The sequence below is a fragment of the Chiroxiphia lanceolata genome, chromosome 18, assembly GCF_009829145.1.
Source record: "Chiroxiphia lanceolata isolate bChiLan1 chromosome 18, bChiLan1.pri, whole genome shotgun sequence".
Classification (NCBI taxonomy): Eukaryota; Metazoa; Chordata; class Aves; order Passeriformes; family Pipridae; genus Chiroxiphia; species Chiroxiphia lanceolata.
This window is the reverse complement of record NC_045654.1, coordinates 4,635,492-4,659,962: the sequence shown is the minus strand read 5'-3', so window position 1 is coordinate 4,659,962 and position 24,471 is coordinate 4,635,492. Positions and strand designations below refer to the sequence as shown.

At 43.0% G+C, this 24,471-nt stretch overlaps 1 protein-coding gene across 12 annotated transcripts; it reads left to right on the top strand.

Annotated features, from left to right (window-relative positions):
• Positions 1–314: 314 nt before the first annotated feature.
• PATZ1 (POZ/BTB and AT hook containing zinc finger 1) lies at positions 315–24,464 on the top strand. 12 transcript variants are annotated; one of them, XM_032705756.1, is made up of 9 exons: positions 315–1,612; positions 3,889–3,952; positions 7,236–7,307; positions 9,662–9,833; positions 15,438–15,575; positions 17,399–17,781; positions 18,518–18,597; positions 19,965–20,171; positions 22,180–24,464. In XM_032705756.1, the coding sequence occupies exons 1-7, from the start codon at positions 321–323 to the stop codon at positions 18,527–18,529; spliced, it is 2,133 nt and encodes a 710-aa protein (XP_032561647.1). In that variant the 5' UTR covers positions 315–320; the 3' UTR covers positions 18,530–18,597; positions 19,965–20,171; positions 22,180–24,464. The 12 variants fall into 12 exon arrangements, with proteins under 12 accessions (XP_032561647.1, XP_032561651.1, XP_032561646.1 ...); XM_032705760.1 differs by having other exon boundaries at positions 17,399–17,515; positions 18,518–20,171; XM_032705755.1 differs by having other exon boundaries at positions 18,518–20,171.
• The last annotated feature ends 7 nt before the right edge of the window (positions 24,465–24,471 follow it).

Below are 24,471 nucleotides of genomic sequence, written 5' to 3'. Positions count from 1 at the left end.
GACCCCCCGTCCCTCCCGGCCGCCGCCGCCGCCGCCGCCGCGCGCGCCCCTTCCCGCGGCGGCCCCGCGGCCGCAGCGCCTCGTGGCGGCCGGGCCCGGGCGGGGCTCGCGCGGCCGCGCGCGCGCCTCGGCCGCCCGAGCCTTTTGTCTCGCCCCCCCCGCGCCGCGCGAGCCCCTCGCGCCGTGCAGGGAGCGCCGCGCGCGCGCCGCCGCCGGCCCGGGCAGGGGCGGGGAACGAGCAGGAGGAGGCGGCGCGCGCCGCCGCGCGGCCCGAGAGCGCGCGCGCCCCCTGCGGGCGCCGGCGGGGCGGCGCAGCCCCCATGGAGCGGGTGAGCGAGGCCGCCGCCTGCGGCCCCTCGTCGGGCTGCTACACCTACCAGGTGAGCCGGCACAGCGCCGACGTGCTGCACAGCCTCAACCAGCAGCGCAAGAACGGCGGCCGCTTCTGCGACGTGCTCCTCCGCGTGGGCGACGAGAGCTTCCCGGCGCACCGCGCCGTGCTGGCCGCTTGCAGCGAGTACTTCGAGTCGGTGTTCAGCGCCCAGCTGGGCGACGGGGCAGGTGGCGGCGGCGGCGGCGGCGCGGACGGGAGCGCGGCGGAGGCGGCGGCGGCCGGCGGGGCTGCGGCGGCGGCCGGCGGCGCCCCCGGGGGCGGGCGGGAGCTGGAGATGCACACCATCAGCTCCAAGGTGTTCGGAGACATCCTGGACTTCGCCTACACGTCGCGCATCGTGGTGCGGCTGGAGAGCTTCCCGGAGCTCATGACGGCCGCCAAGTTCCTGCTGATGCGCTCGGTGATCGACATCTGCCAGGAGGTCATCAAGCAGTCCAACGTGCAGCTCCTCGTGCCCCCCGCACGCCCTGACATCATGCTGTTCCGTCCGGGGGCTGCCGACCTCGGCTTCCCTCTTGACATGACCAACGGTGCCGCTCTGGCGCCCAACGGCAACGGCATCGCCGGCATGCCCGAAGACGAGGCCACGCGGGCCGCACTCAGCGCCGCTCAGTCCTCCCTGCCCGTGCTGCAGGGCGTGGACCGCCTGCCCATGGTGGCAGGACCTCTGTCCCCACCGCTGCTGGCCTCGCCCTTCCAGAACGTTGCTGCTAGTGCCCCCACTTTAAGCACCAAGAGGGGCAGAGGGCGTCCCCGCAAAGCCAACCTCTTGGACTCCATGATGTTTGGTACCCCGGGGGGCCTGCGAGAGGCCGGTATCCTGCCTTGTGGCCTCTGTGGGAAAGTGTTTACGGATGCTAATCGTCTTCGGCAGCACGAGGCTCAACATGGGGTGACGAGCTTACAGCTGGGCTACATAGACATCCCACCCCCCAGACTGGGTGAAAATGGTGTCCCTGGTCAGGATGACCCCGATGCACCCCGGAAAAGAAGCAGGACGAGGAAACAGGTGGCCTGTGAGATCTGTGGCAAGATTTTTCGGGACGTGTACCACCTGAATCGGCACAAGCTGTCGCACTCTGGCGAGAAGCCGTACTCTTGTCCGGTGTGTGGCTTGCGGTTCAAGCGGAAAGACAGGATGTCCTATCATGTTCGATCTCACGACGGCTCTGTGGGAAAGCCCTACATCTGCCAGAGCTGTGGAAAAGGCTTTTCCAGGTAAGAGAGTGCTTGTAAGGACCACAGACACCAACGGAGACCTAGAAAGTTGTGTTTCCTGTCCCTTGGGATACGTACTTAGGATAGTTTGACCGTTCCGTTTTAAAATGTCTCAAGAAGTGGGACTTCCATCATTTCCTCTGGGACGCTATTCTGCAGTCTCCTGAAAGGGTTTAAAAGTAATTAAGACATAGAACTGGGAGTCAGTTGGCTTCTGGGGAACATTCCCAGCTTTATCCCAGACTTGGTGTGAGCGTGTCCTTGGGCAAATGAGTCTCTCCCTCAAATGACTCTTCTGTGAAATGGGTATTGAAATAATTACCTGCCTCACAGAAGTGCCTGGAGACCACTGATTTGTAGGTAGTTTGAAGGTGCTGTTGAAGTGCAAAATAATACATCTCAAGATTATTATTTTTCTCGTATCCATTTTAAATTTTCTTTTTCTTAACTTCCCTTCATTTCTCTTAGTTCGTAATGTTTTTTATCACCCAAATGTGAAGGAAGAGGTGAGATTTCAAAGGCTGCAGCATCAAGTATCTTTTATTACATGATCTTTGTGTCCTTTGGGTTTACATCCTTCTGAAGGGGATCCTGTTTCTGCCCTGCAACATACGTAAGATCTGTGCATTTAATGTTGCTGATTTTCTGTTGTCGCTGTTTGTGGGAGCTAATTTAATGAGTAGTTTGGTACACGTAGTTGTGTTAGTGGTATCTTATAGTCTGAGTTAATGAATTTGAAACTCTTTTGGAAGTTTGCTGCTCGCTTTGAGATTAGAAGTAGTGGGGGGGAGGGGGATGCATACACTCTTATTACTTCTGTACCAGCAGTCGGTTTTCTACAGCAGTTGCCTTGCTCTAACAGGAGGGAAGGAATCAAGATATGAAAACAAATCAAAAGGCCACTAGGCTATATAAATTGTGGAATTGCGCCCCTGCAAATTGTGGAATTCTGCCCCCGCTAGCTCTCTTTTTGATAGAGGGACTTTTTGTTAGAGGGACTTTTTGTTATTGAAATAAATGATGAAAATGTAGCCCTCCCCCCCTCCTTTTTTTTTAATTGGCAATAATTAGGGATGCATCTCCATAAGGACTGCAGATTTAGTGACGGAGAGTCACAAAATGAAAATTTCATCCGTGGCTAGAAGTGAAAGTATTTTTCTTATTACAGCGCTACCTGGCATCGTGTACCAATTTTTATTGTTTTTATTGACACTCAAAGATTTCTGCTGTTGCTGTATGAAACGTTTTTGTCATCAAGGGAGAGATACACGTTGAGCTCTCATTGTTCCCAGCAAGTTAATGTGAACAGGCAGGAATGCTGTTACAAAAGTAAACAACAGAAGTGTTTGCATATCTTTGTAAAATCGCAGTATGAATGAAAACTACAGACTTTAGGTTTCAGCCCTCAGTCTCAGGAGCAGCCACAGGAGGCTGGAAGCGTGATGTCTAATTTTAGTCTCCTTTCCTTTATTCGGTAGCGCAGCACGTGAGGTGGCTGGGCTGGGGGTAGGCTGAAGGACCCCAACCAGTCTGTCCGGTTACACCACTCCAGCCCATCGCTGGAGCATCGGGTTTAGGAGCCTCACTGCAAAGTTCAGCCTATTTTCTGCCTGCAGTGCGTGAATTCCATCCCGCGCCCTCTCATTGGCGCAGCCGCGAAGCTGGGGGAGGAGAGGGTGGGGAACTTGTTTCCAAGCAGTTTTGGCCTCATACAATGAAAAGCTTTCTTCCCACTGGGAGAAACTCCCACCAGGAAAATCTGCAGCTCTTCAGTCCTTTCTTCTTCAAAGTAGGCTTTGCTGGTTGTGAAAAATAGTCTTTTTTTCAGTAATAATTTGCTCTTCCATTGCACCTTCTAGTTGGGACCTTCAGAGCACTTTATTTGTATCAATGCAGTCTCCCCACTAAGTTGTGAGTTAGGACAGTATTTTTTCATCTTTAAGGTGGAAAATGTGTTACAGCAACAGAGTTTAGGGTCAGTCTTTTTGCACAGAGATACTTAAAGGTCTGATTTTCAAATATTCAGCCACTGTAAATCAAAGCATCCTGATTGTCAAGATCTAAATAGGATTTTGGAAGGGGACATGCAGGCTTGAAAAACTGTAACTTGTATTTCCCTTTTTCTCTCATCATTCAGTCATAATTTCTTCTTGGAAAGTTAAATATCACTATATTTGTAATAGATCCAGCACTGGGATTTTTTTTTTCTTTGGTTAAAATGGTAAGTTTATTTTTAGTATTTGTTTTAAGTGTGCTTATGTGTATTTTCCTTTAAGGCCAGACCACTTGAATGGACACATCAAACAGGTGCATACCTCAGAGAGACCTCACAAGTGTCAGGTAGGAGCCAGAGGGGTTTAGACTGATGTGTGGGTGATCTTTGGCATTGGATTTATGTGTGCAGACAATTCTGAAGTACCAGTAAAGACACCGTGTGTGTGTGAGTTGGGCTAAATGTTGGTGGAGAACAGTGTTCCAGTGACAGCTGCTTTACATCCCTCCCGTCCCCTCCTTTTCTGTCCCATCCCAGCCCAGCCCCTCGTGTCATCTACAGCTTTGGTCCTCCTGCTTCCTTCCCCTTCTTCCCCTTCCCTCCTGTTCTGTCCCAGTCTCACCCTGGATCTCTTACTCAGCCACCTGGGCTTGGAGTCAGTGGCACTGATGATTCCTTCCACTCCCCTCCCCTTTTTTTAACTGCAGTTGTTGCCATCAGGAGGCTCCAATGCCAACTACTTTTTTTTTAGAATAATTTCAAATAAAAATAATAAATTATAATTATCATAACTTGTCAAGATACCAATTTTTTTAACTCACATAGCCTTCAGAACATTGCACTGAGCAAAATTGGAAGCTGTTTTTTATCCCAGGGTGAATATAAACAACAGCATCACAATATCCTTTGTCATACAAGGTCACAATGCTGTATATAGTTTTTTGCAGTTAATAAATTATTTGTTAGGGTTTGAAAGATCAAATGAAGGGATATATTTTGTAATTAATTTGTAGAGAGATTTAAAAGGTGCATGGAAGTATCAGTTAAAACCAAAGCTGAGAATCAGCTCCACTATTATACACTGCCTTCACATAGATGTTGGGCAAATTTCTATAACATTTCGTGGGCTAAGAGTCTCCGTGCTTGCTTTCTGCAGAGAGATTTATTTAATACTTATTTGAAGAAGTTGGAGCAAGATCATTTTCTTTTTCTTTGAAGACAAGGATTTTTTTCTCCTAAAATATTCACCCACATTTTATGAACTCAGTCAATCCTACATGACTGCTGCCTCCCAATCTGCATTTTTGCACGTTTTGATACATCTCTCCTATGTTTCCTTCAAATTGTGAGAGTTTTGAAACATTTTGCAGTTTTAATAATCTAGTGAACAGTTCTCCAAATAGCTGGAGCCATCTGAAGGTTTCCCTTTGACATCCTTATGATCTGTGGAAGCCCAGCACCTTTGAAAGTCAGGCCACAGAGCCATCACATTGATTTAACTGTATGTCCTATATAAAGCTTTAGATTGGTTTAAGCTTCTTAAGATGATTTAGGGTTTATAGATTTATACAAATTGGAAAATTCCACTCATAAAAAGACTTCCCAGTCTGGGGACAGCAAGGGGTCTGGGTGGATGAAGGCAACCACGAATTTTTTCCATAACCATGTATTTGTCCACAAGTACAAAAATGAATGTTTAGTCCCAACATGAACAGAAGCTCCTCAGTCTTTTGCCAGTTGATACCAAGGTGACTGAATGGACACAGTTTATGAATAACACTGATAGATGTGAATTATCCTTTGCCAGCTGATGCCTGATAATTTTTTTATAGTTTCTGATTGATTTAAGTGTATTAAATATAAACTCTGTGTGAATCAGAGGAGACACTAAGAGCTAGAAAGAAAAGAAATGTGGAAGCTAAGATTGTACAGCCAAGCTCAACCCCATCTCCTTGCACACATGTATTTTGTGACAGCAGTTTCTAAGAACAGTCTCTCTCACCATGTGTTGTCTGAAGTGCCATAACACTGCATGCATTGTCCATCTCAGTTAAAAGGCATAGGCTACAGGTTACAAGCATCAGGACAGAGCTGAGATTGTCCTCCAGGCTTGGTTTGTTCTTGATTTTTGACTGCTTAACCCTGCAAAGTTAATTTTTTATGAATCTTAAGGTATAGAAAATTTGTTAACGACCTCTTGTGTGTCTTTGCAAAAACTACTTGGTAATGTGCTGTCAGATTTAGAAAGTCTTCTTAAACATGCACAGATCTGCTGTACATGGTGCAAACACAGAGGGGGTGCTGTCACACTGAACTTTTGTTTCAAACATGAAAGCTGAGGTATAAATTGATTAAGTTCTTGTGATTATCTCATAGCCAGTTATGCTTCTGTTCCAGGATGTGTATCTAAACACAGGATCTGGCTACAAGGAAGGAAAATAGCTTAATATTGGCATGTTGTTTGCCCATTTTCCATTCCTTTTTTCCATGGATTTTATTTGACAGATTAGCTCCCCATGAGAGCAGCCTGAACAGCACTGAGCATCCTTTTTGAATCTGTTGAGTTCCCGCTGAACGTTCCTGTTATTGTCATGCTTTGTTTATGTTTACTGAAAAAGAGAATTACTCTGTCAGTAAACAGAAGAGCATTCCAGAATCCTCTATTGCAACGGCATTTTTGGAATCTGTGCTCTGATTTAAACGAAATCCACCGGCCCTTTATCTGAGCCCTCATGTATCTTTGCAAACCAATAGATATCTGTGTTTTGTTGATGTGGCATCATGGTACACTTGGAGTACCAAAACAGAAGTGAGAAGGTATCAACCCACCTACAGAAATAAATAAAATGAAAGTATGAGGAGCAGGACTCAACCCAACTTCAGGATAAATAGAATGAAAGTATGAGGAGCAGAACAGTTATAAACTGAGCATCACTGCAGCAGCTGTAGTTTTCAGTGCTCAGTTTGTAATCCTGCACTCAGCCCCCTAAAATCTGTGCTTCACAGATCTTTCACAAGCACCCTAAGTTCCAGCACCTCTAGCACCTGATGCCAAAGACCTGACTCCAGCTGTTCCATTACTGTTAAAATAGACTCAGATTAGGGAAGGTCTCCACAGAGGCAAAGCAGCTGGGAAATCAGATCCAAGGAGTCGTTTTGGTGTCCAGGCAAATGGCACTCTGGATTTTTTTCCCTGGATTGTTGCACTGGTGATTTTTTTGGGGTTATTTTTAATTTTTTTTCCACAATCTGACAGTTTGAGTTGTGATATAGGAGAAGGGGTAAGTCAGTTTTGTGGCCACAGTGGGATGGCTCAGAGTGCTGACTCCATGGGAAGGGTGAAGCTGTCGGCTTTGGCGTGTGAATGGGATGAACGTTAGGCTGCAGTTTGGGAGGAAATGGTGATCTGAAAATCTGTGGATGTGAAAGAACAAGGGGGCAAAACGGAAGTTTGCTCCTTCTCAGAGACAAGAGACAGCTTGTTCTTCTGGCACATTAAATAAAAAAGAAAAATGCAGGTTAAATTAAAGCCCAGCTTAATTGGCATCCCAAGTCCAGTGCTTTTCCCATTGATTTCAATGCAGAATGAGTTTCTTCCTGTCCTAATTTCTCTTACTTCCTGCCTATTAGCAGGAAAATGGCAGCCACCATGGAATAAGCTCAGAGACATCCACATCCATAGAAAAGTTGAAACTTCAAGAGGTATTTCTTAAACAATGTTTTTTAAACTTTATATATTCTTTTTTGGTCTATTTATATACCTGTGCAATGTTTGATAGGAAAGCACTGGAGAGTTTTCTTCTATGATTAACAATTAATGATAAATATTTAGCACTCATTTAGCACTTCACATCTTTTGTAAAATAAGACCTTTTTTTTTCTCTATACCTTTTATAAATATTAACTATTTGAATATTAACTTTGGGGTTTTCTTTAAACCTAGTCCTGTTTCCCATTGTTATGATTCAGCTAAACTGGTTCTTGCTTTCTCCACTGGACTTAATTATTTTTTTAAGCTTCTTCACAGATATATTTTCTCTATAGCTTATCCAAAGGTGAGCTTTGCACAACTCAGCAGCAAGAGTGAGAAATCAATCACAGAAATTATTATATGGCCTTTCCCTAAGCTTTCAACTTGCTAAGTTCACTCTGGGTCAGATGTGGTTTCACTTCTGGCACCCCTGTATTTGTGTGATCTGTCTCTGGTCTGTTTGTGAGCTTCTGCCCCCCCCGTGCTCAGGAGTGGACGTTCCTGCAGCCCAGTAGCTTTAGATTTACTGCTGATGGATCTCTTGGCTGTCATTGATTATCTGGTTATATATCTTTAGCTGATATCCAACATATTGATTACTATCAGTGCTGCAATCCTGCCTTCAAAGAGTGTTTAGCTCTAAGAACATTTCAGTAAGTGAAAGCTGCACCTGTTTTGCTCAGCGCTGTGTCCTGGGATTTCAAAGGAGGAGAAACCTTTCACGTTCAAGAATTTGCCTCTTAATCCTGCACAACGTGTAATTTATGAATCTTTGTCTAGTGAGCTTAGTTAAACTGTATCACAGAAATCCAGATAGTTTTACTGTTGCCTTTTTAATTTCATTAAGTCCTGATCCTCTGAGGTGTTAAGTCTTGTGCTTGCTGCAGAGCAGCCTCAGCTCCTTTGGAGTTTGCCACACTGAAGCATCTCACAGGATCAAATGAGTGTAAAGCCTGTTGAAGTTGATAGGTATTTTTCAGCTGCCTTCAATGTTTTTTGGATTAAGCTCTTGATTAACTGAATTTTATATAATTATATGTGTTACCCTCTTCTGTATTATCAATTTCACTTACTTGACGTTATAATTTTGGAATTTTACTAGGATTGTTACTTTAACAAGTCTATCGGAACAGTGATTTAATTACGTACGGATACTTGAAAAGGTAGAATATATCCAGTTCCCAAGTCACTTAATAGCCTCATATTATATTTAGGGGGTTCTGGTTATACATCTTAAAACTGTGTTATTTTATATAAAGGTGGTATAAACAAAACACTGTCCACTCTTGGCTGTCACTGCTGCCCCTTGCTCTGGTCACTGTGATGTGTGTTTGCTTTGGTTTCTGCTCTCACACTTGTGAAGTGGGTCAGACTGTGTCTCCCATACCCTGTACAGCCCATGGCTGGTGATTTATTTCCCCTCAGACCTTAGAGATAGAACAAGCCCTTGAGAACTGGCAGGCTGCTGCAGCAGGCTGTGGACAGAGCCTGCGTGCCTGCCCATTCCTGGAGTTATAAAAATGGGAGGGAGCCTTCACTCATCATATGGATTTCATCTGGGAAGTGGGCGAGTAGAATGGATATTATGCCAAATCAAGCTTGTTACGTGGTAGTAAGTAGAATATGATACCTTGATCAGGGGTAAGTTATAAACAGATTACAATGTCCTGCAGTTATTTTGATACCTGCTCAGTTCTGAGGCTTCACTTGTACAGTTTGTCTGCACTGCTGCTGTGGATACCAGGATGACTCTTCTACTGTCTCTTGTCATATTCTCATCCCAGATGATTCTCTGATGCTTTGTTTGTATGTCTTCATACTCCAAAACATTCTGTGTACTGAAGTCAGACTGATCACATCAAAGAGTAGAATGTAGGAAGATGAGAGAGGACATTTTGAGTGGTCCAGAGTGATCCAAAGTGATAGCTCAGTGAAATGGCAGAAATTACTGTAAATGGAATGAAGTGGTTTGTGCTATTTCTGTTGTTAAATATTATTTAAAATTTTAGTATCTTCATCCTCAGAGAGGAGCTAAAGCCTTACAACTCTATCTTGATTTAAGTTTTACTGTCTGTAGTATATTAGAGCCATTTCCTTAATTCTTTCAAGTAGTAGCATCACATCATGTGCAATGTGTTGGTGATCTGAATTTTTTTGTTTGTGGGGGAAAATGGCTTGTGCATCATGTCATTTGTGTCTTTGCTCAGGATCTAAGGTATTTACTCTAAAGAATACTAAGTATATTCAACAATATCAGTGCTTTTGGCGGAGCTGATGAGTCACATGGTTCTCGTTGTACCTGCAGACTTGTAATGCTTCCTTTGCCACTCGTGACCGGCTGCGCTCACACCTGGCCTGTCATGAAGACAAAGTCCCATGCCAGGTGTGTGGGAAGTACTTGAGAGCAGCATATATGGCAGATCACTTGAAGAAGCATAGTGAAGGACCAAGCAATTTCTGCACTATCTGTAACCGAGGTAATGAAGAAACTATTCTTTTCTTTCAGTGGGCTGGGGTGGCACTGGAGGGGAGCTGTGAGGCTGAGTGACTCTGCCTGCAACAGGAGGAGGTTGTACCATGTGTATGACCATCCCCTGAGACTGCTGCAGCTGTAGGGCTGGCTGAGAGTTCCTAAAAAAACTCAGTTTAAATCTGAAGCAAATTGTTTCGAGACAGTTTTAAGAATTTTAATTGCTAAATAGCCAGATCCCTATACAATAACCACAATAAGTTGCCTTGCTGCTGTTCACCATACGTCTTCTTTTTCTATACCTGGTTAGACTTGAGTCCTTGGAAGAAGAATCTCTGAAATACACATCAAGTTGAAAATCATACACTGAGCATAAACAGATTTACATTTTGTTATCAAGTCTTGCTCAACCTCCTGGTGCAGCAGAGTCAAGCTGCTTCTCCCTCCTAACCCAAGAAATTGCTTTGTATTAATGTACATTTCTAAAACAGATTTTGTAAAGAGCACTAGAAATGTGTTTTACCTTTATTTGTACAAATACAGCTTTTCATAGTATCATAGAATATCTGGAGTTGGAAGGGACCCATAAAGATCATTGGATCCAACTCCCTGCTCCTTGCAGGACTACCTAAAACTAAACCCTATGACTAAGAGCTTTTGAAGCTTTTCTGTCTGTTTATGGTATTCTTCAGTTGAAGATAGTTGGAAATTTAGGTTTTGTGGGATGTAAGGCAAGCTGGAAAAATGATTTTGACTTATTGGTGTCTTTTTTTTTTTTTAATTATTAATACACAACTTCAAAATACACTGTTGGCTCACACAGCTAGTAAGGGTTGGAAGAGGTTGCTGCTGTGTTTTGGAATCTTGTTTTTTCCGATGAGTCATTTCTTTTCTGATGTGTGTTCCCTTTTCTAATTTAAGAGATGTGAAATCTTCTGAGAGAGAAAATAAAGCTGTTCTGTGTTTGATGTGAGGACTGTACAGGGAGCTTTTGGAGTTGATGAGTAATGAGAGACATTAAACTGAAAGGGAAGTATTTGCACTTGTTGAACAGTGTGTTAGGTCCTGAAAGTGATATTAACAGTGTGAGTGGAAAAGGCATCTGGGATGAGAATCTTGAGGTTCTGAAGCTCCAGTAGATGGTGTGAAATGAAGTTTGCCCTCCTTTTCAGCTTCGGAAAAACTGCTTAAGCTTATCCCGATTCTTTTTGTGGTAACAATGAAAGATCCTATCCAAGATCCAGGTGCTGTCCTGCTCTCCTTCAGCTGAGCGTGGTGCCAAACAGAAACTCCCCTGAGTTGGGAGGAATGGTCTTGTTTCCGAGATTTGTAAGAGCTTGAGTTTCAGCGTAACTACCACTGGATGTCACTGCAGCTCTTTGGAAATGGAGCCAGTGTGACAAAGACAGACCCGGCATTCAAACAATGAAATGACCAGGGCGTTTATTCACAGTTTACAAGTCTAAATATACGGTGGAAATTTAAAAATACTCTTCTCTGCAGAAGGACAGGGGACCTGTTGTGCAGTCACCTTTAAGCAACTCCTTTCTTACACTTTGTGTACTTCACAGGAGTTGTCAGAGTTGTGTACTGTGAATTTCAGTTTACAGCAGGACTTGAAAAATGTCATTAATGTGGTAAATTACTGTTAAATCTCTACCCAATGTTAAAATTCATAGGAAGGGGAAGTCACAGACTGGATTTGTCACATAACTGTGTTATGAACTCACTGTTTTACACTGTAAATGTTGATTACAGATTTATGATCAGTGACAGCAGAATTTTTCATCCCAGGTGTTCTAGAATCAAATCATAATGTTCATAGTTTTAATCAGATATCTTTTAAAACTGTAGAGCCTGACAAGATGGAATCTAGTGGCAGGTTTCTGGATCAGAAACACCTGTTTGTAGGCATTGGGACAGTCAGAAGCTGCACTAACCCGACCGTTGTGCCGTGCCTGCGTTGGGTTTATTCTTCCCCTGCCTAATGTGCTGGTGTACCTTTTAATTGTAACTTAGCTGCTTCTGGATATAGTAAATGTCAACCTCTGCATATAATAATTGTCAAGCAAGAATGCTTTCCAAGCCCAGGCTACTTGTAGAGAGAATTTTGGATGTTGGCCCACAAAAAAAAAAAGTGGATGAAACGATGACTCTTATCCAGCTGAACATTCCCAGAGTTAATGACAGAGCTTAGAATCCCTCAGTTGGACTGAAAGCTTTTCTGTGGAACTTAATTAAGCATCTCATGTTCTTTTAAAGGTGTAATGGATTTAGGAGATGGGGCTGGAACTCAGCACCTGGCAGAAAGCAGCAGCCAATGGTTTGCCATGTCATGTGTGTGCCCATTTGTTGATCATATCTATTTCTTTCACAACATGGCAGTTTAATATCCAGAAATTAGCAGCTGTGATTTGATGGTTTTTCCAGGTTATTTTCTTACTCAGGGTCTTTATACTTAGAATAATCACGGAAGCAATTAAATCTTTTAAATCAGGGAAACAGTGCAATGGTTTTGGGGGGGTTTTTTGGTTGTGGGGCTTTTTTCCCTGGGATTTTGGTTGTTTTGTTTGTTTTGGGGGGTTCTTTTTGTTTTAATTTGTTTTTTTCTTAAGAATTTGTCAAAAATATGCTTATAAAACACTAATCCTCGAGCCTCACTTTTTAAGACAAATTCTCTTTAATCAGGTTAAATAAAAAAGACCTGCTTCTGTTGTCTTGTTGCATAAATTTCTGTTACCATCCTTAGGAACTTTATTTGCTTGTGTGGACAAATTCAAGAGATTGATGACTTTGGCAAGTCTTGAGCTGGTACTTTGTAATAACAGGTGCAACTCAGAAGTTTGGGGTTCTGTTTCGAACACAGACGCTGTTCACAGAAATCAAATGAGTGAGGAGGAGGGTAAATATTCCAATCACAAGTGGGATGGAATTTATTTTTACTATAAGATAAATTCTTGCACTTTTCATGGAGGACACAAAGTCCATTAAAGCAAGAGATTCTCTGCATGTTCCAACTAAATCCAAATTAGAATTTTTGAACAGGGAGCATCCTGCAATTATTTCTCTAATTTATCTCCATATAGATGTTATGTGGGAGATCAAGGGATAGGTCCCATTTATATAAAGCAGATAATTTCCTCTCTATGCATGTTTTTCTTCTGGTATGAAGAAATAATCTGCTTCTCAAAGCAGAGAGATGTGTAGGGTAAAACAATAATTACATTCCTTCTCAGAAAAATACTGCCACTTTATCCTCTGCACAAGTCTGACTTTGTTCTGAAAGAGACTTTTAAAAGTAAGGGATTTTTGTCCAGGAACCCCCATCTTTCTAGGAGAGGCATTCCTAATTAGTCTGGTGGAGGAAAAGAAGACCAGTGCTAAGTGCTTCAGGAAAAAATTAGGATAAAAACAAACTCCCCCAAATCTCCCTTTAAACAGTTTCCCATGAAGCAGTTGGCATTCTTAGGGCTTTGATGGAAGTTGATGACTCACATGTTCATCTGCCAAGTGCATAAAGGGGAGCTAACACACTTTGCAGCAGTTTCCATTATATAAAACAATGTGCTCTACAAATAGAATTGCAGAGTTCAGAAATAATATTGTGTAGCAGAGATTACAGCTTCAGATTCTCCTGTGTCAGTCCTGGTATAGAAAGCCACTGAATACCTGTGTGTAGCCCTTTTTTAATGGTTGGCAGGGAGATTTTAGTGCATTGCTACATAAAAGAGGTTGATCTCAGCATGCCTGTGGTTATTGGACATGCAGGAAATAAGGGAAGCACCTTGTAGGTGGAAGTGTCACTATTATGTCTGTACCCTTTTCTCTGCCAGTCAAACACTGGTTCTTTCCATATCTACAGAAAATTCTTGATATTTATAAAAAATACCTTCTCTTGTTGCCCAGTGAGGTTTCAGTGCAGCGTTTCGTGTCTGAGGGCAGGTCTTGCATTATTCCCTTACCCTGATTCCCTGGGTGCCTTGGCCTGGCTCGTTCTGCTCCATTGTGTTTCCAGAGCCGTATGTTCTTGGTGTCTGGAATTGTGATGTGTCTACTTTTCTGTGCTTTTATCTTCAACTCAGGGGTCCACAGTAACTACCTCTTGTTCATTCCCAGCAGCCTGCCCTTTCCCCCTTCAGCAGGTTGCTGTGGAGTTCTATCTCACTTTGCAGGTCCTGGATACTCTTTGATCCTGGCTTGTAAGGAAGAGTCTGGGTAGAGGGATATTCTGTTGGCTAGGCATGGGGAAATCTAGTGTAAAGCCATATTCATGATTAAATTCAGCACCTGAAACTAACAGCTGCTGTCAGAAAATCCACCCCAGAGACGTGTGCAGGATGGGGTTTCCATCTTTCCTAAGATATTATTATATATCATCAAATGTAAACACAGTTATATCACTATAAAATGGCTTTACAGTAGAATAACTATTCATATTTTAAGTGATTGGTATGAAAGTTCTCTTGCAGGGGCTTGTGCTGTAAATGCTGGATTGGTTTAAAAAAATCTAGGACTTGGGTTTTCCCTCTCCAGAAAGGGAACCTGGAACTCTGGGCCTGTGACAGTGAACCTTGTCTTGTGTTCGGTTGTTAAAGGAAAATGTTTCTGACATGAAAGTGCCATAATATTCTGTTCAAAATCTAACAGAAAATTAAGCTGGTTGTTGGGAGGTTTACCTGTGTAGGAAATCTTTAAAATTTTGTCCTCCTTGTGTCTCATATATGGTCCAAATGTACTAGTAATAATTGCAAATCTTATGAAGATTGAATTTAAAAGCATTCCAAAGTATATGTGAGGTAATTTATTGCATTAAAGGAGAAGGACATGTGAGACTTCAAAAACCATTTTAAAAAGCACATGCACAGATGTAAAAAACCTGTTTTGTTCAGAAATCAATTGTTTGAAATATATGTTTTTAATTTCAGTGGTTTGGGCTTATGAATCAGAGCTGATAGAAATAGTGAAATTTATTTTTATTATTTTTTTTTACTGTAGACAAAATACTCAGGATGAGCTGAATGCAGGAAATGTGTTCTAAAAATTACTATAGAACAAAACTGTATACCTCAAAAACTCAGTAGTTTTAGCTTTCTGCCTTCTAGAAGTCACTATAAATGCCAGAAACCTGAGGGGGAAGCACACTAAATACCAATGAGGGGTGTTGCTAAATGGCATTCCTTTGAATCTTAACAGCATAAAATCAACTAATTAGAACTATTTTCCAAAGTGTTATCAGATGATAAAGGCATTTTTAATTAAAATAAATAAAACAGCACAAAAATGGTGAAGAGGCATGGGTGCCTTTTTCTATGATGTCTCTTCTGCCTTTTTTCCAGAAAGTTCCTTATCATCTGCTCAGTTTGGTTCCACAGAATTTGTTTTGAAGGAGGCCCTGCTTTCGTCATGACTAACAAAAAGCAAACACAGTCTGATGAAAAGTTTGCAGTTCATTACTGCCTGATGACAGGATCCGACCTGAGCATGTCCTGGGGAATTAGCTGGTGTAAGGGCAGCTTTGGAATAGGGAGCAGCAGTAAAAGATTAAAGATCAGGGAAGGCAGATGTGTGTCTTTGCTGGTGGCAGGATCTCATCTCCTTTTATCTTGTTTAGGTTTCTCCTCTGCCTCCTACTTAAAGGTCCATGTTAAAACCCACCACGGTGTTCCCCTTCCCCAGGTCTCCAGGCACCAGGAGTCCATCCCGAATGGGGGAGCAGCGTTCCACTGCGTCAGGACCTATGGCATCAAAGGCAAGAGACTCTGCTCTGCACTTGCTGCTCTGGGCAGAGCTGTGTGTGGTGGGGCGTTGGGCTGGGAGGGAGGAAGGACAGGGAAATACTGGAGACAAGCTTAGGGAGATGCAGAGGAATTCCACAGCATCGTGTAGGATGTGATACCTGCCCTTGGATAGCTGATCTAACAAGGCTGGGGGAAGGAGATGGACACAGAAAAGCATAGGAATTTTTGGCAGCTTCTTTGATTTTGGAGATTGAAAAAGCCAGGTTGGTTCATCTTGAGCCTCTCCTGTGGAGCAGTGTCTGAATTTTGCCTGAGGGTGCAGATCATGGGCCAGTTCCTTAGTCCCACTCCACTGGAATCTCGTGTCAGTCAAACCAGGTTTCTGGTGAAGGAAGGGGGAGCTGCAGAATGCGGTTCATAAAGATTCATCCTCAAGATAATGAGGGGCCATGCAACTTTCTGTAGCTAAACTTACACTTCTAAAAGCTGTTATTGGAGGGGAGAGGGAGAGGGTGATAATAGTACTGGTACTTGTTTGTTTGTTTTTAACCTGCATTTAACTTCTGGGGGAAAAGAAAGGAAAAAAATATTATTGTAAGCATAGCTGAAGAGTATTTAACTTCTGAATAAGTAAAGCTGTGTGTTTATCTGTGTAGAATAGCTTTTTGCCTTTTTGGTTTGAGCTGTCAGTATTTCTGGTGAAGCTGAAACATCAGAAGATGTTTTGCTTTAAACCCATGGTTGTTACCTTTTTTTCTTGCCCAGGAGAACACAGCAGGCTGGGTCAAACAAAGTCTGTGCCCTTAGAAAGCTACACATGTGCAATTTTTTCTGTTGAAGTATTATAGAGTTACTGCAGTAGCCCTTTGGTTTTGGGTGGTGTGCTGACTTAACAAGAGATTTACTCCAGCTCAGTGGTGTACTGATTTCATGCATATCCTGTTTGGTTTGTAATGCTGAGTCGAGAGCAAATCTGTCTTTTGGGTTGTGCCAAGTGGTTCTTTGGTCTTTTAGAGTTAATAGTAGGTACAGCTTATTTATATTCAGAGACTTGCTCAGTGAGTATGTCTGGGTTTCTCACGCTCATTCACATGCACTGAGCAAAAAGTGTGGCCAGACTTCCCTGGCATAGTGCCAGAGGAGAATGGGGAACACTCCAAACATACCAATGGCTTTGCTGGGATAGGTATCCAAATAACTTTAAAACAGTGTCCCTAACATCTCTCCTGTTTCACACTACAGCATTTAAAGGTGGAGCAATTTCAGATTGTGAAGTTCACTTTCAACAGTGTTGCACTTGTGAAAAAGAGTTCCTTGAGACTAAGTGTAATTGCACTCAAACTGCAGGAGCTCACTGCTGTTGCTGAGTATTTCCAGGTTTCTTCCCATCTTGCTGCAGCCTGTGGTACTTTGTGAAGTTTCTCTAGGCTCTGCCCCAAAGTATCAACAATATTTCAGAAGTGTGTGAGTGAATTGCACAGTTAAAAAGTCATCATTAGGCCCATCCTTTTGTAGTATCTGAGGTGTAAACATTGTGAGACATCTCTGAGATTCAAGAAATGTTGTATAAACGAGACCCATTGCTGTTGCATCCAGTATCATGACAAAGCCCTAATGAAACCCCAGCTGCTGCTCTGGGGGCAGCCTGGTGGTCTGGAAAGAGGACCTGTGCTCAGGGGCTGGAGAATGTGAGGGATTGGATTTTAAGTGTGTAACATTCTGTCATGACAGGCATGAATGTGATCAGGTGGTAACCAACACAATCTAAATATGCTGAATACCTCTGTTTGGGGCATAAGATTCTGAAAACTCCTCTCTTTTCTTTTTCCCGTAGAAGGCCAGAAATGTTCCCATTCGGACCCGATTGAGAGTTCTGATTCATACGGAGACCTCTCTGACACCAGTGACCTCAAGACTCCCGAGAAACAGAGCACCAACGGGTCCTTCTCGTGTGAGCTGGCAGTGAGCAAAAACAAAATGGAGACGGAAGGGGAGAAGAAATACCCGTGCCCTGAGTGCGGCAGCTTTTTCAGATCCAAGTCTTATCTGAACAAACACATACAGAAAGTTCACGTCAGGGCCCTGGGTGGCCCCTTGGGGGACCTGGGTCCTGCTCTGGGATCCCCCTTCTCACCCCAACAGAACATGTCTCTCCTGGAGTCCTTTGGGTTTCAGATCGTCCAGTCAGCATTTGCATCATCCCTGGTGGATCCAGAGGTCGACCAGCAACCGATGGGGCCAGAGGGGAAATGAGATCAGTGTGATCTTAGCAAAGCAAAGCAGCAGTCTGGCTATAGTGATAAGATGCTGTGAATGAAAGGGGAAATAATGGAATTGGGTTCTATAGCTGAGAATTTTTTATTCATTTTAGCTTCCCTCTTTGTCTCATGCCCTACCCCCACCTTTAAACTTCCACCGGGGAGAGGGAGAAAATGCTTCTTAGCTGATAAATTACAGAAGATGGTGGCCTTGAATAGGAGACATGACCCAAAACACTAAATGGAGCTTTAGAGGCTGCTGCTGGTGTTTCTCTGTGTTCTTCTGGAATAATGAGAAGTTGCCAGCACTGGTGTGAGAACGAGACAGTCCTAGTGACCGAGGCACCTGGGGAGCTACAGCTACAGGGAGCTATGGTTTTGTTCTCTCTCTATTCCCCACCCTCCCTAAACTACCCCAGAAAAACAGTAAGTTTTAAAAACAGACCCACTATTGAATAACATTAAGTAAAATGCCCCGTGGTTCCTGGCAGGTTACAATGCAGTTGTCCTTTTAAAACCAGAAAAAGTTTAAAGGAGGTGAGAGAATTCGAACCCCTTCTGCCTTTGTGAGGCTGTGAGTGCTGCAGCAGGACTGAACTGCTGAGAAAAATCACCTTTCAGAACAGGTTGTTTTCATTACTTTTGACCATTAAACTTGCTGTCAGGTTTTTAATTCTTTATTATTATTATTTTAGGACCTGTTGTAGTGAATTGCTACTGAAAAGCCAGTCTAAGGCGATACGCAGAGCACTCGTAAAGCAGCAGTCACATTAGGGTTAGTATTAATTTTTTTTTTTTTTTAGATGTACCATAATTAATAACTTGGCTAGTTGGTTGTTTTAAGTCTATGAAAGGAATAGTTTTTATGAAAAGAAAAAAAAAAGAAAAAAAAAAGGAAGGAAAAATACCATTGCAGTCTGGTTGACTGGTGCTCATTTTTCATGTGGGGACCTAGGGTATGAACACGATCAGCTATCGGGTTGACACTATGTACCACTGACTTGTTTAGTGTGAATAAACCCAGGGGTTCACAGAGTGATTTTGGTTTAATTGGATTGGACTCTATATTAAAGAAGTTAGTATGTTACTTTGCATCCCCTCGTTTTGTCTGGTTTTTGAGCAATTCAGCCACCTGTCCAAAAGGTGTGCAAGTGAGAGCCAGTAAATAAGATGTTAATCCCACTCTACACAGTGCTGTATTCTGAGCTGGGCTTTTTGGCCACAGTCGTGCTCTCCTGATCTGCCTCTAGTCAGGTTTGCAAAAGCCAGTCTTAATCCTTTCTTTTCCAAAGAAGAAGGGTTTCTAGTATAAGAGGTGGGAATTGCAAACAGCATATCTCTGAAAAAGAATTGATTACAAAATGCAAAGAAGCTGGGCTTTAGGCTGTTACAGGTTCCATTTAATCTGAAAATACCACTTGTGCAGAAATAATGTCCTTTCTTGACCCTCCCTTTCCTCCCATGTTACTTGTCAAGGTTTTATGTACCAAACCCAGGTATAAATGTTGTTTAACACAGGGTTAGGAGTTAGGAATACTCTGAGTTTTAATTATGGTTCTGCTGTTGATGCTCAAGGTTACATAGAAGAGTTCCCTGAATTTATTCCTAAATTTCCTATCTGTGAAGAGTTTTCTCTACATCACAGTTGTAGAGAGGGTTAATGAGCAAAGGTTTAAGCAGTGCTTTGGTAAACTGCTTTGTGTTCTGAATGTCTCTAGAAAGGCCATTCTGAAGAGCCCAAGCCCCACACCAAACTTGCATCCCATGGAACAGTGCCTGTCTCCATCATTAATACAGTGCTGGAGCAGGGCAGATCCCTCAGATTAGGATCCACATCTGCTGCAGGAGATGTGTCTGTGTTAGATGGGATGGAGCCACAAACTGCTGTTGCACCACAGCTTGCCTTGCCCAGGTGCTCCTGATCCAAACCCTGCAGCTAATGCAGAACTGAAATCAGACACATTCCCATTTTGGTTTTATGTTTGGATTATAGAGCCTTTTGTAAGTATATGGATTTTGGAATGACCTTCTAAATTCTACAGAGTTAGAAGTCCCAGATTCTCTTGTTAGAAGCTACTTTTTTGTACTTGCTCTCGAGTGTTATAAACCCAGGATGAATAATCAATGGCTTTCTCTTTATAGCACCAGCACTTTCTAAATTGAGAGCATGTTGCAGTGGACTTGATGTTTTGCTATTAATCTGTGTTGGGAGACTGAAGGACATGTTCTTCTCCAGTCATCTTCTCCCAGAATCCCTGGAATAGGTATGAGTCTCATGTAAAAGGAAAAAAGCAAGCAAACAAACCCACCTTCAGACTAAAGCTTCATGGAATTGCTGTTACTGTACTGGTAAGATTAGTTGACAGGTAGAAACATTTTAAAATACCTTACAAATCTGAACAGTGCAGAGACAACCTTGTAAGATGCCAAGGAAGTCAGGCTGGAGCAGGCTTTCCAGTCAGCATAACAATTCATGGGGATTAGCAGATGCAACTGCAGTCACTCTTTCACTGACAGCTCATATTTAAGCCACAAAGTGAAGTTTCTGTTGAACTGAGGCTGGGTGCTGAAAGAGAGAAGTTTGTGTCCCTGATGTTCCCATGTGCATTTAAAGAGGGTGCACTAGTGAAAAAATTTAATTCCAAAAGCCAAATCCAGAGTATAGGATATTTTCATCCTCCATTTAGCTCCACTGACTTTAGTGTTAGTAGTGGGTTGAATTTTGGCCATGTCTATCAATTTAATTTTGAATGCTACAGAATTTGACCTGGTGAAACCAATGAAAAGCCTTGAACTAAAACTGAAGCCTTCTAAAACACTAACTGTGCATTCTGCTTGTCATAGAAAATGCTTACTAAGGTGTCATGAATACACTGAATGAAAACTACTTACTTCTCAGTCTAGGGGACAGGGAAACAATTAGGCAGGAAGTTTACAATCCTGAAATGACAGTTCTAGATCATCCTGGTGTAAATGAGAGAGATTTGTACCAGCACAAGAGGCTGGTGCAGGCTTAATGCCAGCAGGAGTTTGGGCAGATCTTCAGCAGTGGTGTGTTTTCAGTGCTTTTTGCTTCTTTGGGGGCATACTGTTCCATTCTGGACAGTAATCTATGTGCAAATCCTCTCTATTCTGTACTTTTGGAAATGTCTGTTTCTCACAGAACATGAGACAGATCCAAACAGAAAACCCAGCTCACAAGTTCAAAGTTCAAAGGGAAGTACATTAGATGCCCTGAGCTGCAGCCTCACTTGTTGCTATTACATTTTATTTTTAATTGGCATATCAGTGTATAGGTGATAGTTCTGACTTTGGGCCACCCTCCTTTCCTTGTCATCCCCTTTGGTGGGACTGCAATCCAATGTTTGAGTCAGTGCATGTTTCTGCCAAGAAGGAAACTTCAGTTCATACAAATTTGGATCATCAGAGTCTTTGTATTATAGGAGTCCCATAACTTATTTGTCTGAGGCTCAGAGTCTTGTGTATTAGGTATGATGAAAACATCTTCAGTCATTCATGATCTAAACATTAAAGACAGACAAGAAAGGAATAGATGCTTATAGGTGAGTGAGTGAAAGAAAGATGAAGGACTAAAAACCACTTGCATGCTTAAGTGTTGTGTTAAATGTAGGGCCGCAGATTTATCAGGCTTCTTTTGTTGCCTGATTTGATCTTTATGTGTGTTAATCCACAACAAATGCAAGATAAAGCAATTTAATAGGAATTTGTTCCACGCTGAATTAAATGAGGTGACATGACCTTGCATTTGTCATGTCTTAAATGTGTGCAAACAGACTCGCTGGTGGGGCTCACCTGGTGCATGGTAATGTGGTGCATGTGAGCTCTCAATCCTGAGGGATTTTTGTGGGGAATTGATAGCAGAACCAGAAATTGAACACAGATTTTTCCTTCTCTCAATCCAGTGCCTTATAGTAGGGCAAAGTATTATATGTTGGGGGGATGATTTGTTTGTTTTTTAAAGCCAAGATGGTGTGGAGTTGGTCTTCCTACCAATCTTTTGAATAATTGTAAATGCCCAGTCACAATTTTAGACCTGTTTGAGTGCCAGTGACTTAGGGAATATTTGTTATTTCCCATGTATTCCCTGAAATTATTGTTCCTCCCTCAACTGCTGTCAGCAGTAAGGAATGACTTGAATAGAAGAGCTGTGTAACTGAATGTCTATCTAACTCAACTAATTGAATTGCTAGTATGAAAGCTAACCTAGATTTTGTAGGCTCTGTTGTAACTTTAGTGTCTTGTTTTTTCACTAAATCTTTGTTCCTAGAAATCAGTATCTGAACTTATGTCTTGAGTCGGGAGTGGGGTACCACTTTCAGCTTTAATTTTTTTTAAGGTGCTTGCTTGAGGAAGTAGATGCCAAAGTAAACTTCAAAGGAACTCCAGACTTCAGTGTTGGAAGAATGAACAGAGAGCAAGAGCTCTCTTTGGGTTTCATGAGAGATAAATGGACAAAGTAAAAAACAGCCACCAAAATTCTAAGTCATGAAACAGGACAGAAAACAAGAAAAGGCTTTTCTTTACCACCCACAAAAACAATCAGATATTTTCAATTGTTCAGCGTGGCAGAAACTCTGAGAGCAAGTGCCAAACAATCCCATGGAATGTGCTGGCTTTTTCAGCATTATCATACCTTAACAGCATTATCAACATCCAAATGTAAATCAAGGCAGCTTTGTACCGTTCACCTTTTGCCTGGGCACAATACCTGAGGTTTAATGAACAGAACATAAGCTCACAGTGAATCTCTGAGCTTATGCTCTCAGTTCCACTCTGAGAGACAAAACAAATGAGCAAAGAGGGAAAAAAAAAACAATAGGAAAACTTGAAACAGATTCTGGAAGATTCCAGTGTCTCCTGAGAGAGTCACGGTTCTTTATCCTGAACATCCTTTTCAAAACAAGATCCTTCAGCTGTTGTGAGTGAGCCTTTGGGAACAGATTTGGCTCCCAGCCCAGTGTGCTACAGCTCCCTGTCCCTGTAAGAAGGTGGTGTGTCTGGAGCACTGGGCCTGGACCCGGAGGGAGGGAGGCAGGCACGGAGCAGGGATGCTCCTGGGATGAGCCACAGGTACTGCCACAGTCAGCAGCACCACACTGGAATGGTGTCCTCCTGCCTGCTCCCCTGACACCCTCACCCTCCTCACATCCCTGTGCCAGTGTGGTACCTACCCAGATGTGCCCAGCTCTGCAAATAACTGTGAGCTCTAAAACAAACCAGGGAACTCTTTGGCTAAAAAGAAAAAAAAAAAACCAACCACTTAAAAATAGTGATGTGACATAACTGCAGAGTGATGCAGAGCAGGAGCAGGAGCCCTGGCTGTGAGGGGTTGTGGTGATGGCTGGAATGGTTTTGGAATGTTAGTGGAAAACCACAGTTGTGAGCTCTGTGTAGTGGGCAGTGGCTGCCTGTTTGTAAAGAATTAGCACCCTGTGTCATCTCCAGCCTCTTCCTGTGTTTGGTTCCTGTCTGTAAAATGGGATGATGATAACCCTGGGGTAAGGACGTGCCAGTATTTGATTGACGTGCCAGATTGTGCTGCACAGTCGTGCTGCTGAACTCTGCTACAAATGTTTGGCCTCATTGACTTCAGGTGTAATGCAGAGTTAAACAAACATCTGGCCGCATTTTCCCTGAAAGGTGAGATATTTAAATTAATTTAAAGGCTGTCTGGCACTATTGATCTGCTCTCAGGGTTAATGTGAATGAAGCTTTTCCTGGTACTACAATTTTGGAGACCTGGAGGTGCTCTGAGCTGAGATGTGCTGAAGGAAGGAGGTAACTGGTACCTTCACTGATGTTCCAGTGACCCCCTCCCACCTTCTGGTTTCCATGTGGAACCTACAGCCACTGGCAGCCAGAATTGCTCTTGAGCATCCTGCAGTCACACAGTGACCTTGGGTAAGTGACTTTACAATAAATCAGTCTCATGCTTGCTAACAGCTTTTTGGCTGCTGCGTCCACAAACTGGTGCCTTCTCCAGGCAATTTTTCCATGCCCTCTGCAAAGCTGTCACACTGACTGCTGGCTCTGGGGGAATCAACCAAACCTTGCTCTTGGGCTCACAGTTGCTCTTCGGTACTGTTGTAATCTGAAAGTTTGCTGCAATTAGTGCAAATACCAGAGGGAGAAAATAAAAGGCTGTTCTCAGATGTCCTGTAGAGTGAACAACTGAAACATGAGTGTGGGATGAGCCAGGAAAACTGGCATTTTTCCCTGGCTGCACGCCATATGGAAGAGACAGTGCCTTGGAAGGGAAGGAGCAGAAAAGTTTGCCATTGGCTCTGATGAATCCCAATCCTGCTTCTACTGAAGTTGTTGGGAATCCTCCCATTGTCTTCAGTGTGAGCAAGAAAGGATCTTAGGTGAGGATGGATGACTCTTTCCCTACTTGAATGAAGTCTCTTGCCTATTTATGGGCCTGCTTCTATTGAAACCGAGCCTGTTTTAGCCTTTTTGGGTTCTTAGGGACCTGTTTGTATAAAGCAACTTACCTACCTATCTTTTTTTTTTCTATTGTGTGTATTTTTTGTATGTTCTGTTGGAAGGTGAAGCCTCTGTAGAAGGGGATACAAAACCTGATTTTTAAATAGTAATAAACCAAAAGAGAATTAAACTCTGCAGGCTG